Source organism: Merops nubicus, unplaced genomic scaffold, assembly GCF_000691845.1.
Source record: "Merops nubicus isolate BGI_N331 unplaced genomic scaffold, ASM69184v1 scaffold17286, whole genome shotgun sequence".
Lineage (NCBI taxonomy): Eukaryota > Metazoa > Chordata > Aves > Coraciiformes > Meropidae > Merops > Merops nubicus.
Window position 1 is genome coordinate 15,077 of NW_008614513.1, and position 12,442 is coordinate 27,518.

The 12,442-nt window shown below is 43.2% G+C and overlaps 1 protein-coding gene across 1 annotated transcript; it reads right to left on the bottom strand.

Moving 5' to 3' along the window:
• Positions 1-382: 382 nt before the first annotated feature.
• Positions 383-12,356, bottom strand: CCND1 (cyclin D1; the record flags this gene model as incomplete). The annotated part of the gene is made up of 3 exons (XM_008942266.1): positions 383-1,019; positions 6,561-6,709; positions 12,197-12,356. Coding segments are annotated over 3 exons (465 nt in total), but the record flags the coding sequence as incomplete, so codon positions are not given.
• Between the last annotated feature and the right edge of the window lie 86 nt (positions 12,357-12,442).

Consider the following 12,442-nt stretch of genomic DNA (forward strand, 5'->3'; position numbering starts at 1 on the left):
GTAACTACAAAAATATGAAGATTACAAAAATAGAATATATTATGTCACTATTTCAGCTTCTCTTTATAATAGAGTATCGTAGGAGTAGTACATTGGCCTTTCCCAACCATGCTGAGCTGGAACCCTACAAATGCCCTATGCACAGGCAATCCACAGGCACACAAAAAAAGATTAACATATAATAATGCTGCATACTAACATACACTAACTTATGGGTTACATTAACCATTTGTAAGGTGAAGAGGATAAAAAAAAAAAAAAAACAAACCCTAAGGAAATAAAATAAACATTTACAGATGACTTATAAAGTGACTAAATGCATAAGCAAGCAAGATACAGAAAAGCCTAGAACTGCCTTAAAGCTATGCTTTTTAAAGGAAAAAAAAAAAATAATATTTCATTTTCTATCTAAAAAAAAAACCCTCTTCTACTTTAAAAATGGTTGGTTGTTTTGTTTTATATGTAAGAAATCAAATCTAATACCTCCCCTGGAGACATTTTGTGTGTTAATGCCTATTTTTACAACATACAGACAAGAACACTTTAATATAAAAACTAGTTGATTATTATTGTATAAAATCCTCTATTTTTGTAGCACAAACCCCTGGGGGTAATGCAAATACTATTTTTTTCTTTTTTTTAAGACAGTTTTTGGGGTATTTTTTGTTTATTTGTTTGTTTGAAGTCACAGATGGAAGGGAGACAGAGCAAGAAAAAATATAACAAGACTGGTTTTCCCTTCTGGTATAAAAATGTCCTGGAGAAAAGGGTTTCTGGGGGGGAGATCCTGATGCTGATTCCTTCTCAGATGCCCTTTCTTTGTCTGCTTTTCTCACCAAGCAAACCCATTAGAAGAAGTCCTCTTAAATGTTCACATCTCGCACATCAGTAGGTGTGCAGGAAAGGTCTGCTTCATCCTCTACAGTCTTTGTTTCTGAAGATACGTTGTGCTGCTGTGCCTGGCGTAGACTGGATTCAAGGAGGGATTCAATCTGTTCTTGGCAGGCTCGTAAACAATCCTAGAGAAGATTAAACAGAAGGAGAAAAAGACCCAGAGTCCTTTAGAAAGCCAGTAAGATCACAGACCAAATACCATTTCTTGAAAAAGCAAGAGGAATACGATCAAGTTATCCTGGAGGACAGCAGGCTGAACGGAGTGTGAGAAGAGCAAGAGAAGCACTGAACAGTGGACAGGCTGGACGAGCTGCCCCGTCTTCTGCAGCACACCAGCACTCAGAAATCTTGGATCCAGATACAAGCAACTAACTCTTGCCATGTCCTAGGTGGCCATCCCCATACATGGTCCTCTGGCCAAACCATGGCCACCGTTTTGTTGTGAGTCTCAGCCCACAGCTCTGCAGCTGAAGGTGATGGATGCTCCATTAAATGACCCATGGCAACGACCCTGGGCAGGACCTTGGCACAGTAAACTGGTTGTAGCTTGCACTACTGCTTTCTGCCTGTGCTCTCAACACTTCAGCAGTTCCATCAAAATCCATTCATGCTTTGTTTTACCTCATTATCATAGAATGGTTTGGGATGGAAGGGACCTTAAAGATCCATCAAGTTCCAGCCCCTCCTGCCATGGGGTTTTAATACCTTTTTGAAAACTAGGCACAGTCTGACTGGCCAGCAGTGTGAATCAATCAAAATTAAATGAGTGGTGGTGCAAAGACATGAAACTGGCCCGAGTCAAAAGCTGGTCCACAATTTCTACTTTTAGCACAGAAACACTCTGGCAGTAAAATCCACTCAAAGTGATGGTTGTAAACGGTGATATTCCCAGGCTGAGTCCTGACACTGTGAAGATCTGAGGAAAAAATGCCATATATAGATTTAGATACCTATGCCCAGAGTTGCCTGCCAACTGCTGCTGTGTCCAGCAGTGGGCAGCTGAAGATGGCCAAATGATTTCTAACTCAGAAAGCATCTGAAAAGAAAAATAAACCAGACTATATGACTCTCACATGGAGAGATCTTTCAGAACCACCACTAAGCATCTTCACAGTCACGCGTTTTAAAGCGCTGCCAAGCTTTCGGTTTGCTGCTGCATTCACCTTGAGATCTCACGTCAGGGTGAGGTCTCCTTCCCTTGCCTCAGGAGCGCTTTCTCAGAGCTGAATGCTCACACCATCCTCCTGAGTGTTCAGGAGGGTGCAAGGGCCTCGCCACTTGTAGACATTGGTGGGAATCAAAAAGCACGAAGGACCAAGCAAGATCATGTCTGCTGTGGGGAAAGGTAACTTCCCCCAGGCATGTAACCATACCAGGAGTAGACACATCCAATTCTACGTGTCAATCCACAGCAATTCACACTGGAGGAGGCCTGTTAGCCCAACCTGCTCATCCCTCTGCGAGTTACAGTTGTGTTCTCCAGAGCCATTGCAACGACACCAACGGTGCCTTGAATAGGCAGAACAATCGCACGACGTTTTGCCAGGATCCCTCCAGCGTGCTGTTTACTCCCATCTTTACAACAAACACCGTAAGCTTTTTCCCCAACATCTTTAACTCTGTGTATTAAGGACTTTGAAGTTCCCTTTCAGTCCTGCCTTCTCTGATTTAACCTCTGACATGTGCTAGCCCTCGCGGTGAACCCAGTCTTCCATGATAAATTGCCGTCAAAAGTGTTAGGATGTGCATGACTGAGAATGAATGTTGTTTTCCTGAGAGGGTGACCTGCCTGCTGTTTTCTTTATTTCCCAGTTTCAATTCTGCCTTCATTCAGAGGCTTCTTGTGTGATCTACCAGCTTTTCACTGATTCCACTACCACAAGAATCTCCTCTGCCACCAATAAGGGCACATGGCATTTGGGGTAAAATAAGATTAGAAACCCAAGCAAACAATTCTCTGCGAGTCCTTTCTGAGAGAGAGGGAGGTTAATCCTACCTCTAAGCAGATCAGACCATCAGTTACAGCTCACTGAAAACACATAACCTATGACCTTTTCTGGTTTAAACCCTAGTGTAATATTTCCTCTTGACAGAGACACACAGTGTTTTAAATGACAAAAAGAAACGCCTCATATCCTAAAGTCATCATGCCTTTGGCTCCTACATACCTCTGGCTTCACAATAAGATCTCTATGAAGTCCTTTCACCCCTTCTCAAGACAGAAGGGATCAATCCTGACTGTACTTGCACGTCCTGCACCACGTACCTCAGTCACAGTTGGAGTTTGATGTGTTCAAGAGCGCTCCATGAATGCTGGTTTAGGTGTTTTGGGTTTTACTAACCCAGGCCCTTTTGAGGATAATTCTGTTTTAGCAAGGTACCACATGTTCAGTGTTCCAAACCGAAAGTGAAATTATTTTCAGAGCAAAAGGAACTCTGTTGTTTTTTTTGGGGAGAAGGGAAGGTGTGATTTTCGGGTGGTTTTTTAATGGGGATTTTTTTTTTAATCCTAACCATTTGCATATAGCCTGTTTGAGCTCTGAAAACTAAAACCAGTCACAAAAAATTCTATAAATACCTATTCTTCTCCCTCTGGAGTCCTGTCATGAATAATTGCATAGCACTATGTAATCCAAAGGTAATTTTTGGCCACAGAATTATTTTTTCATGTGAGTTTCTCAAGAGTACAGCATGTTGTAACTGTATTCTTTTTAAAACATAATCTTTACCATTTATTATGGACAGACTATGTCTTAAGCTACAATTGAATGAACAGGGGGTTTTTTTTAATGTTTTAAGCATTTTTGCTCATTTCTTATTCATATGAATGAATTGTCTGCAGGAATCTATTAGAGCTAGCAAAAAAATAACTGCAAAACATAAAATTCACTGAAAAACCTCACCAAAGCTTTTTTCATTCTCAGCACTGAAAAGCAAATACAGAACTTCTGCATTACTCTGATAACTTCTCCCAACAACTTTTCTGCTTCACTACCCAAATTTTCAATGCCCACAAGTTTGTTCAAGGTCATAAACCTTTCCTGGATTAATTAAGCTCCTCAGTGAAAAAAAAAAGAAAAAAAAAACCCAAACACTTGCTAGCTTAACTGATGTGGTCAAATGCCTTTAACACACGCAGCAGACATGACCAGGCTCCAGGGTCAGATACTAAAGGAAACAAACAACAACAAAAAAAGAAACTGCTTGGAAGTCCTTTGTTACTGCCTGACCCGTTGTGGATAACAAGCACATGTTGGAAGGTGCCTCTGAGTAGGGGCAGGCAGGAGAGGAATTCCAATGTACTAACAGACAGCATGGAAACCCAATCTAATCTAGTTTACCAAATTTCTGGCCTGGAAATGAATGTCAGGTAAAATTCAATCTGTTGGGATGATGGGGTCAAGAATAGAATGATGGAAGACAGCCCAAGACTTCTAATTGTGATTATCTGACTTCTAATTACCCCTGATCAAAGGGAAAATGGGAAGTTGGACTGCTACCAATGTAAACATGAACCATAAAGGAATTCCAATCAGGTGATATTCATTTTACTTTAAATTCAGCTTGCTCTGAGACTAAAGGTAAAAACGTGTATAATTATATAACCTGAAATCCAACAGACCAGCTGCTCTGGCTGATAGATCATCGGGGAGAATGTCAGCCATGTTACAATGCATGCTTTTAATATTTCAAGACAGTCCAATCTGAAGCGTATTCATCTAGTGCAGTCTACCAAGGGAAACCATCACTGTGGAGTTACAGACTTCAGCCACGTGCTAGTGAAATAAGGCAACAGGAATAGCCATGGATTACACAGGCACGTCTTATGGGAAATCCTCTATCCAGGGGAGTCATGCTGGGTATGAAACCAAACAGTTTTCTCTGCTCAAAGCAACAGCAGTGAAAGGTACTGTTCCCTTACTGCATTACAAACACAACAGTATGCATACCTATGGTTTTATGATGCTTACTTTCTGTACCCACCTATACAAAAACCTTACTCCTAGCTCTAGCTAACACATCAATACATTTAGCAATGAAAGCTGGAGGGGAGTTGCTTCCTTTTAAAGCTGTTAATTTACCTTCAGGTCATAGAGACTGTGACCTTGCACTGACTTTGGACAGGAAGAAATAAGCAAAAATTCTCCTTCTTGCTAAAGTTACATTTGTAAGAACTCTGGCATCAACTGAGTCAAGTCATGTAAGGACATGCAGTGTTCTTCAAGTTGTGAAAGAATCTCCTTCAATGCTATGTACTGAGCATGATTAAATAGTATTGTTTGATAAATAATGTTGTTTGAATCAGATACTGTCAGAACAGCTAGCAAGCCTGGTATTTTCCCTCAGTACCTGCTTCAAATATCCTACACTGGATAGTGGCCAACCATACACTGGAAAATCTATCTCCACTGCCCACAGACTGGCTAAAAGCATTACACCTACATGCTAAACTGAGCAGCATTTTATTGCAGCATTTGAAGTTCACACAGTATGCAACATTTCAGCACTGGATCCATATTACTTTAGCTGCATTAATATAAATGGCAAAACCAAGGTGCTCAATAGTGAGGGGATGTTCAGGTGATCACAGCAATAAGCTGAGGCATCATATTTGTCAGCAATTGTTTCACATAGTCTATTGAAAGTAAAATATTATTTTGTGAAAAATTATAATGCATTCATCTTTCCAGAAATTATTCAATGCTGTCAACAAAGTCCAATTATGCAAAGCTAGTTTTTCAGTGTCTGGACTAGTACAGTTCTGTATGTATTTAAATTATTAACATGTAAAATAATTTAACAGCATCTCAAGGATTCTGCCTCTAACCACAGAGTTGTCTTTATTTGACTCATTGTCCAGTGCTTGGAGACCTCACAAGAACCTTTTTAAAGCATCTATTTATTGGTCTTCCACATTGTTACAAAACAAAGCTCAACTCTGCCCCAACTTCACACACCATTATGACATGGATCATTGACTTTAGGTCTTCCTTGTAGGCTCCCTTCCTGGCCCATTCACTCATGAAAGGTTTATTGCTCACTAGTTACTGATGTGCATCTCCTGGAAGCTGCAGGGCAAATGGGAGTCCTGTGAGGACCATCTACCTCTCAGAAAGTCGTGGGACAAGCATTTGTTCCAAAAAAGGAATTCAATACCAGCTACTGTGCAGGTCTAGCACGTAATAAACCAAATTAGATCATTAGAACTCTTTTAAGAAGGGCTTTTTCACACCACTTGGCACAATAAAAGGCCTCAAGAATGGTCAAAGATAAGGTCAGAGATACCATGAGGTCTCAGTAACTATTTCCTAGTTTTCAAAGTTTTGTTTTGCAGAAGACTCCTGGTTTAATTGCCTACAACTAAACACAGCCTTTGCAGGGTCCTACATCGATGCAGGGTTGCCTTTGCTTAGTCAGATACACCTCTTACAGCTTTAGAGCTGCATGTGGCATTCCTATCAGTGAACGGCAGCAGCACAACCACAGATTATTAATGGATATAATGACAGCTAAATATTTAGGATGGAGACGAGAGAACACATTCAAAAACCCCACTCTGAGGTTTGACTTTTATCAAGGTTTACTGTCAGATCAGCTAATATGCAAGTGAGCAGGCATTCATTCTTAAACTCTAAGGCAGGAGATCAACTGAGAGAGTCACTTACCGGATCACATTTGATAACTTGTGATAGGAAGTGTGTGAGGCATTGATAGGAGAGGAAAGTGTTAGTGTTCCCCAGATGCAGGCCTTGCACAGCTGCTACCACACTGCCAGCTGCGATCATGGAAGGTGGGTTTGAAATAAATTTAATATCTGTATGAAGAAAGGAGAGAAAAAAAGAAAAAAAAAATCAAAAGACTGAAATGATTGCTTTAGGAGCAGCCTGCCCATACACATAACACTCTTCCACCAGCATGGCTTCAGCTGCCAACTGTTGCATCCAAAAAGGTTGGGAAAACTGGGAGCAGAAAGGTGCCTCCTGCTCTAAACTGTTACAGGTCCAAACCTGTAAACAATTATCCACATGAGCAGCCGTCCTTCAGTGAGTGGCCCTTCCCAGCCCTGAGCCTGGGAGGCCATCCATCCATCACTGGGAGGTATTTTTATCGTAAGCAGGGCCCCCGTGCTCCAAATGGTAAAATACTTTGCTCACGTGAATAATGCCACTGAGGTCAATGGCACCACACATCTGAGAAAACCTGGGTGCATTCTGAAGTGCTTCACGTGCTCAGATCCTAGGTGCACTCTAACCAGGAGTCCTTGGGCCCTTTGGAGCAGAAACCTTTGCACTGACATTCAAAGAAATATAGCTTTAATGAACAACACCGTCAACAAAAAGAAAGAAAGAGAAAGGCTGCTTAACCCTGTCAGGAGGCAGATAATCCATATTTAAATTAAGGTTTCATCTTAAAAATGCTTTGTCTCAACCTAGTCTCTTGTCAGTGGCTGCCATCCATCCTGGCAACAGGGATTTAATGTAAATGTGGCATAACTAAGTGACGGGGGTCCCAAGAATTGGCGGACAATCAGTTACATTCTGATGTGACACCATGCTGACAAGAGGCTGGGCCCCCTTCCAGACTGCATTGCTGTAGGTCTCTCCACAAAGCCACTCCCATGATTCCTTAAGGGGCTATCTCTGCCACTTAGCATGGGTTTGGATTTTTGTTTTGTTTTGCTGTTGGTTGGTTTGTTTGTGGGTTTTTTTTTGTTTTGTTTTTTTTTTTTTTTAATAAGAGTAATCCACATTTTAATGCCAAGACTCTTTCTGCTGAACAGGAATGTGTTTGATCCGTGTCAGCGTGCACCTTGGAGGAGAGTCGGAAACAAAGGAAGTAAGTGGCACAAGTAAACGTCTACTTTTAAGAGGAAGAAAGGGGAAATGCCACATTATACACAAGAACCTGAGATACATTCCTTCAGCTTTTATCAGAATACAACTTCCTCTGAGTTGAAAAAATATAAACCATCTGTCAAACCCCTGAATGAAATCAAAGGACTGGACAGCTTAGAGGGCTCAGTGGAACAGTTTAAGTATTAAATCATGCATCTCCTTTATTATGATAAAATAACTTTTGTGTAAATGTTTTACCAGTGAAACTAAAGACTTCGGGACTCTATGAAAAGTCCTCTCTCTCCATCTATTCATATACCTCTGACACTCCATTGTAGCCCTGACCAATACCCACCTTCAAAGGGGCACTTTGCACCCAGCGCTCTATGGACCTTCAAAATCAAACCGATACAACAAATTGTGGCCAAACTTTTGTGATGTACTGCCAGCGAAAAGGCAAGCTTGATCTAAAGCAATCTCATTTTATGCTGCCATGCTTAAATAAGTTCAGTTTACTCCCTTTTCCTAATCCACCCGTTCCCAGGCAGATACAAATACACCCCACCTCCTAGCAAGCTTCCATCACTCCCCAAAATCACAGCACTCCAGACACCTTATTGACACCGCACACATTCCAAAGGCTGACCCCTAACTGAAATCCTGATAAGACAGTTACAGGTAGACTTCAGAAATGAGGGACTTGAGTAGGCAAGCAGGAATTCCACCCAGATGGGGTTGCTCAGAGGGGTACGGCGGCCGCGCGTTCACGACGCTGTTTACCGAGCTCCACAAACAGAACACGACCAAAATGTGTCAGTTTAATGAGTCCCTCCTGACAGGATCACGTTTGGGATTAATATTTGCGTTCTTCTTTTAAATGGAGCAGTAAACAAGAACATGAATTCATAGTCACACCCTCATTCTTTCCAAGGTGGAAAAGTGATAATGAAGTTTAAATGACCAGTTTGTGTCTGTCCCTATAACCACTCCAGACAAGCAGCATGGACTGCCTTTTTGTTGCAACTCAACAAGGAATTATTTGTGGCAGAGGCCACTAATTTCAGCATATTAATCAGGGGGCCCCTCTCGCCTGTAATTGGATGCCCCCAAGTGAAGAGTGTGGCATCATTGTCAGCCTCCATCGCCTCATCTTGCGCTATTGAGCGCTCAGGAACAAGGGGGCTTCGGTGAGATGAATTAGACCTGACACAGCCACAATGGGGTAGGGGGCCCCATCAATTGAAGCACACATCCCCAGTAGCCTATCTGAGACTTCATCCAAAAAGAATAAACAACTTCAGCGTTGTTAAAAAGAGAGAGAGAGAGAGAGAGAGGAGGGGGAGGAGAGAGAAGAATGCCAGCCACCCTGAAGGGAGGACAAAGCAGGCACATAGGCGCTGCAGCGCTTTAAAAAAAATTCCTAACAAGGCGAGTCACCCCTTTTCCTTTTTAAATGGAGCAGCAATTCCATCCGTCTGGAGAGCTGGGGGCTATGAATGAAAATCTTTTCATTGAGGCAAATCAAAACTGCGAACATAAATCACTTGCTGCAAGATGCAACAGGTTCCAACTGGTCACATACCTTGAGACTTCCAATTTTATAAAGGCCGGAGAATGGGAGAATTGTAACATGCTTGTTTCAAAGGGGGATCTTTCTTTTCTCCATCCCAGAGGAGGAAAGCAACAATAATAATAGCAATAATAATCATATAAAAGGAGCCTGGTATGTTTTGATAACCAGAGGAACGTAATGAAATGCTGAAGCTCCAATATTTGTTGCTATTCATTGTTATGCTTGTATAGAGCTGCAGTTCTCCCTCAACACTGGTCTTAACTTGGGCCAAAAGAGGCCTGCTTCCTTTTGAGCTCTCCCTGCCTTGCTCGGCCATGCCAAAGCCCCATTCATTAAGCTCAATTATGTGTTAACTTCAAACAACCCCTGGTAATTTTTTTTCTTTTTTGCCTTTTCTCCCAAACCTACCACAGCACAAAGACATCCTTTGGTGAAAATAAGATTTTTCAAAACTAAACCAAATCAAACAAATCCACTTCTACTAGCCAGACAAGTGAAGAGGGAGCTTAGAAGGAATTCCCCTCAACTTCACCTTGCGGCGTAACCTTCTCTTTCTGGAGCAAACACATACGAGCCCATCTGCAAACACTTCCACAGCCTTCACCTCCTGTTAGGCCAACTGGCGGAGATTTTATTTTCTAAGCAAGCATTATTTTGCCATCTCTTCTCAGGAGACCCTCCTTTACTGTAGAGGACACAGGCTGTGCTTCAAGCAAAGGATATACTGCACTTGCCCCCGAGGCCACTTAAGCGAGGGTCAGTGTTTTCAGTGGACTTTGGATTGGGCCTCACAGCATCCAGGCAGCACAACACATTTGCAGTCCATCTAGGTTCGTTTTGGCAAGAGGAAATACAACACAGCCCAGCAACAGCAAAGCAAAGTCCAGATGCTACTTAAGCCACATGTGATCTTCACTAGCCAACAAAGAAGTCGTGAGGAAAGCTGAGAGGTAGAGAAAATCGTGACATCCAAAAATAACAATAAAAACAGAGCCTAGAGGCAGCCTTCCTGAGCGCTCTTTCCCCAGGCAATATTCCCAGCTTCAGAAGGGAGCTGAAGAGGGCCCCTATTCTGGTGAGCTCAGCACTGCTTTTTTTAAAAAGCTAAGTAAAACTCCCAGAACATGGTTCTCATTTACTGATCCATTCTCCAGCTGTGGCGTGTAGCAGTGTTAAATAAAGGCCCTGGATGTGCTTCCTAAAAGAAACACAACAACACCGACAGTAGATCAAAGTACTGGACTCTTAGCAAGTCTCCAACCTTTGAACTACTCTTGTTTTCATCCCTGTCATTGCCAACACAACAACCTAGGTTAAACATCCCCGTATCCAAAGGGGAGGCCGGGTGGCTGTTCTGTTTAGCTAACAGCCGAGGAAGCTTCAAACTTAGCAAATGAGGCATTCGGAGTGGCAGCAGCCTTATCTGGTAGAATCTGGCACAGAGGGTTACGTCTGATTTTCCCAGAATGTTGCTGCAGGTAGTCTGAAGGCTGTCTGAAGGTTGCGGCGCTCCAAACAGCGAGCGTTACTCCAGGCAATCTAACTTAGGAGCTGCCCCTTGTGCTGCTGATGTTAGGCCCAAGATGAAGAGCAATGCCAGTGTTTATAAATTTCTCTTCTATGCCTTGGTCGTTCTATCTTTAGGCCTTGCAGTAAGGGCCGATTCTGTGAAATAAATTTTTTTTTTTTCTTCTGAGTGCCTGCAATCTTCAATCTTTTTATACCAAATCCATCTCTGGAAAATAAACTAAACAACATTAATTTGTGCCATTGACACAACACATTCCCACTGAGGTTTTTCAAGCGTGGACACCTCAAATCCAAGAGTAGGCTTGATCTCTTTATTTAGCACGACTGCTACTGAATATTAACGTTTACTAAAGCACTGTATCTCCTCTACACTAAGTTTTTCTCAGCGTCAGTGGAGACATTCTGGCATTCCTCTTTACGTGCTACTGCAAAAGAACATTTGCTTTGGCTGACTTTTCTTCCTTATTCTCTTGTCATTCCTGGAGTGGTCTCGCCATACTAAAAGAAAACGTGCTGAACACGTTTTGTTTAAACAGAGTATCTCTTCCCTCTAGAACTTCTTTTGTCCCTGCTCCTCCACTCTGTCCTGTGGGAACAGCGAGATCTGGAGAACGGACTCTAACACTTTTTTTGCCTTCCCACCTGCTAGAGTTCAGCGGGTAACGCCGGTGCCCGTACAAACGCACACACACACAGCCCACACGCAAACATGGGACTTCAAAGAGCCAGCGCACGCACGCACGGTGCCCTTGAAACCAAAGATCAGGCCTCTGCAAACCTGGCCTAGCCAACAGTCGGCGTCTTTGGAGGCCGGCCCTGCACATGGCTTCAGCACAGCACGTGGTCAGGAGGGTGCAGATGGCAGCGGCTGGGTCCTGTGCCAGGAAAGCCTCCGTGCCGCGTGGCCCTCCTCCAATCCACCAGCCACCGAGGAGGGGGGGGAAGAGGCGACTTGAAGAGGGAAGTTTTAAAACCCCCCACGCAGAGCTATTCACAAGCAAAATCTCCCTCCGCCTTTAAAAACCATCTTAAGAATGAATCTGCCCGGGGAAGGAGGGATTCCCCGTGTGGGCAGTAAGCCTTTTGCAGCCCTACGTGCAGAGGTGAGGGAACGGCGCCACGCTGCAGAGCGCGGGGGCTCTCCTCCCTCCCTGACAATACCACACACTCTACTCGGAAGCAAAAGATCTTCTGGGGAAAAAAAAAAAACCAAAACTTACCTCTGCCAAGTAATCCACCTTCTGCAAACAAGGGGCAATAATCGGGACTTAAAACTACCTCCCCACAGCTCTGTGAGCTCGCTTTAGGCCACAGCTACGGGAGAGGGGAGCGACGCGCGTTGCTTAACGTGCAGGGCTCATACCTGTAGCGCACAGAGCCACAAAAGTCTGAGCATGTTTACGGATGATCTGCTTGGTGTCCTCTGCCAGAGGCATTTTAGTAAGGAAATGTTCAATGAAATCGTGGGGGGTCATTGCAGCCAGATTCCATTTCAGCTTATTCACCAGAAGCAGCTCCATTTGCTGCAAAGACAAGAGGGAGAGGAGGGGGAAGAAGAGGAAGGAGAAGAGGGAAAACGTGGTTAGCGCCGGGCGCACACGGCCAGGCC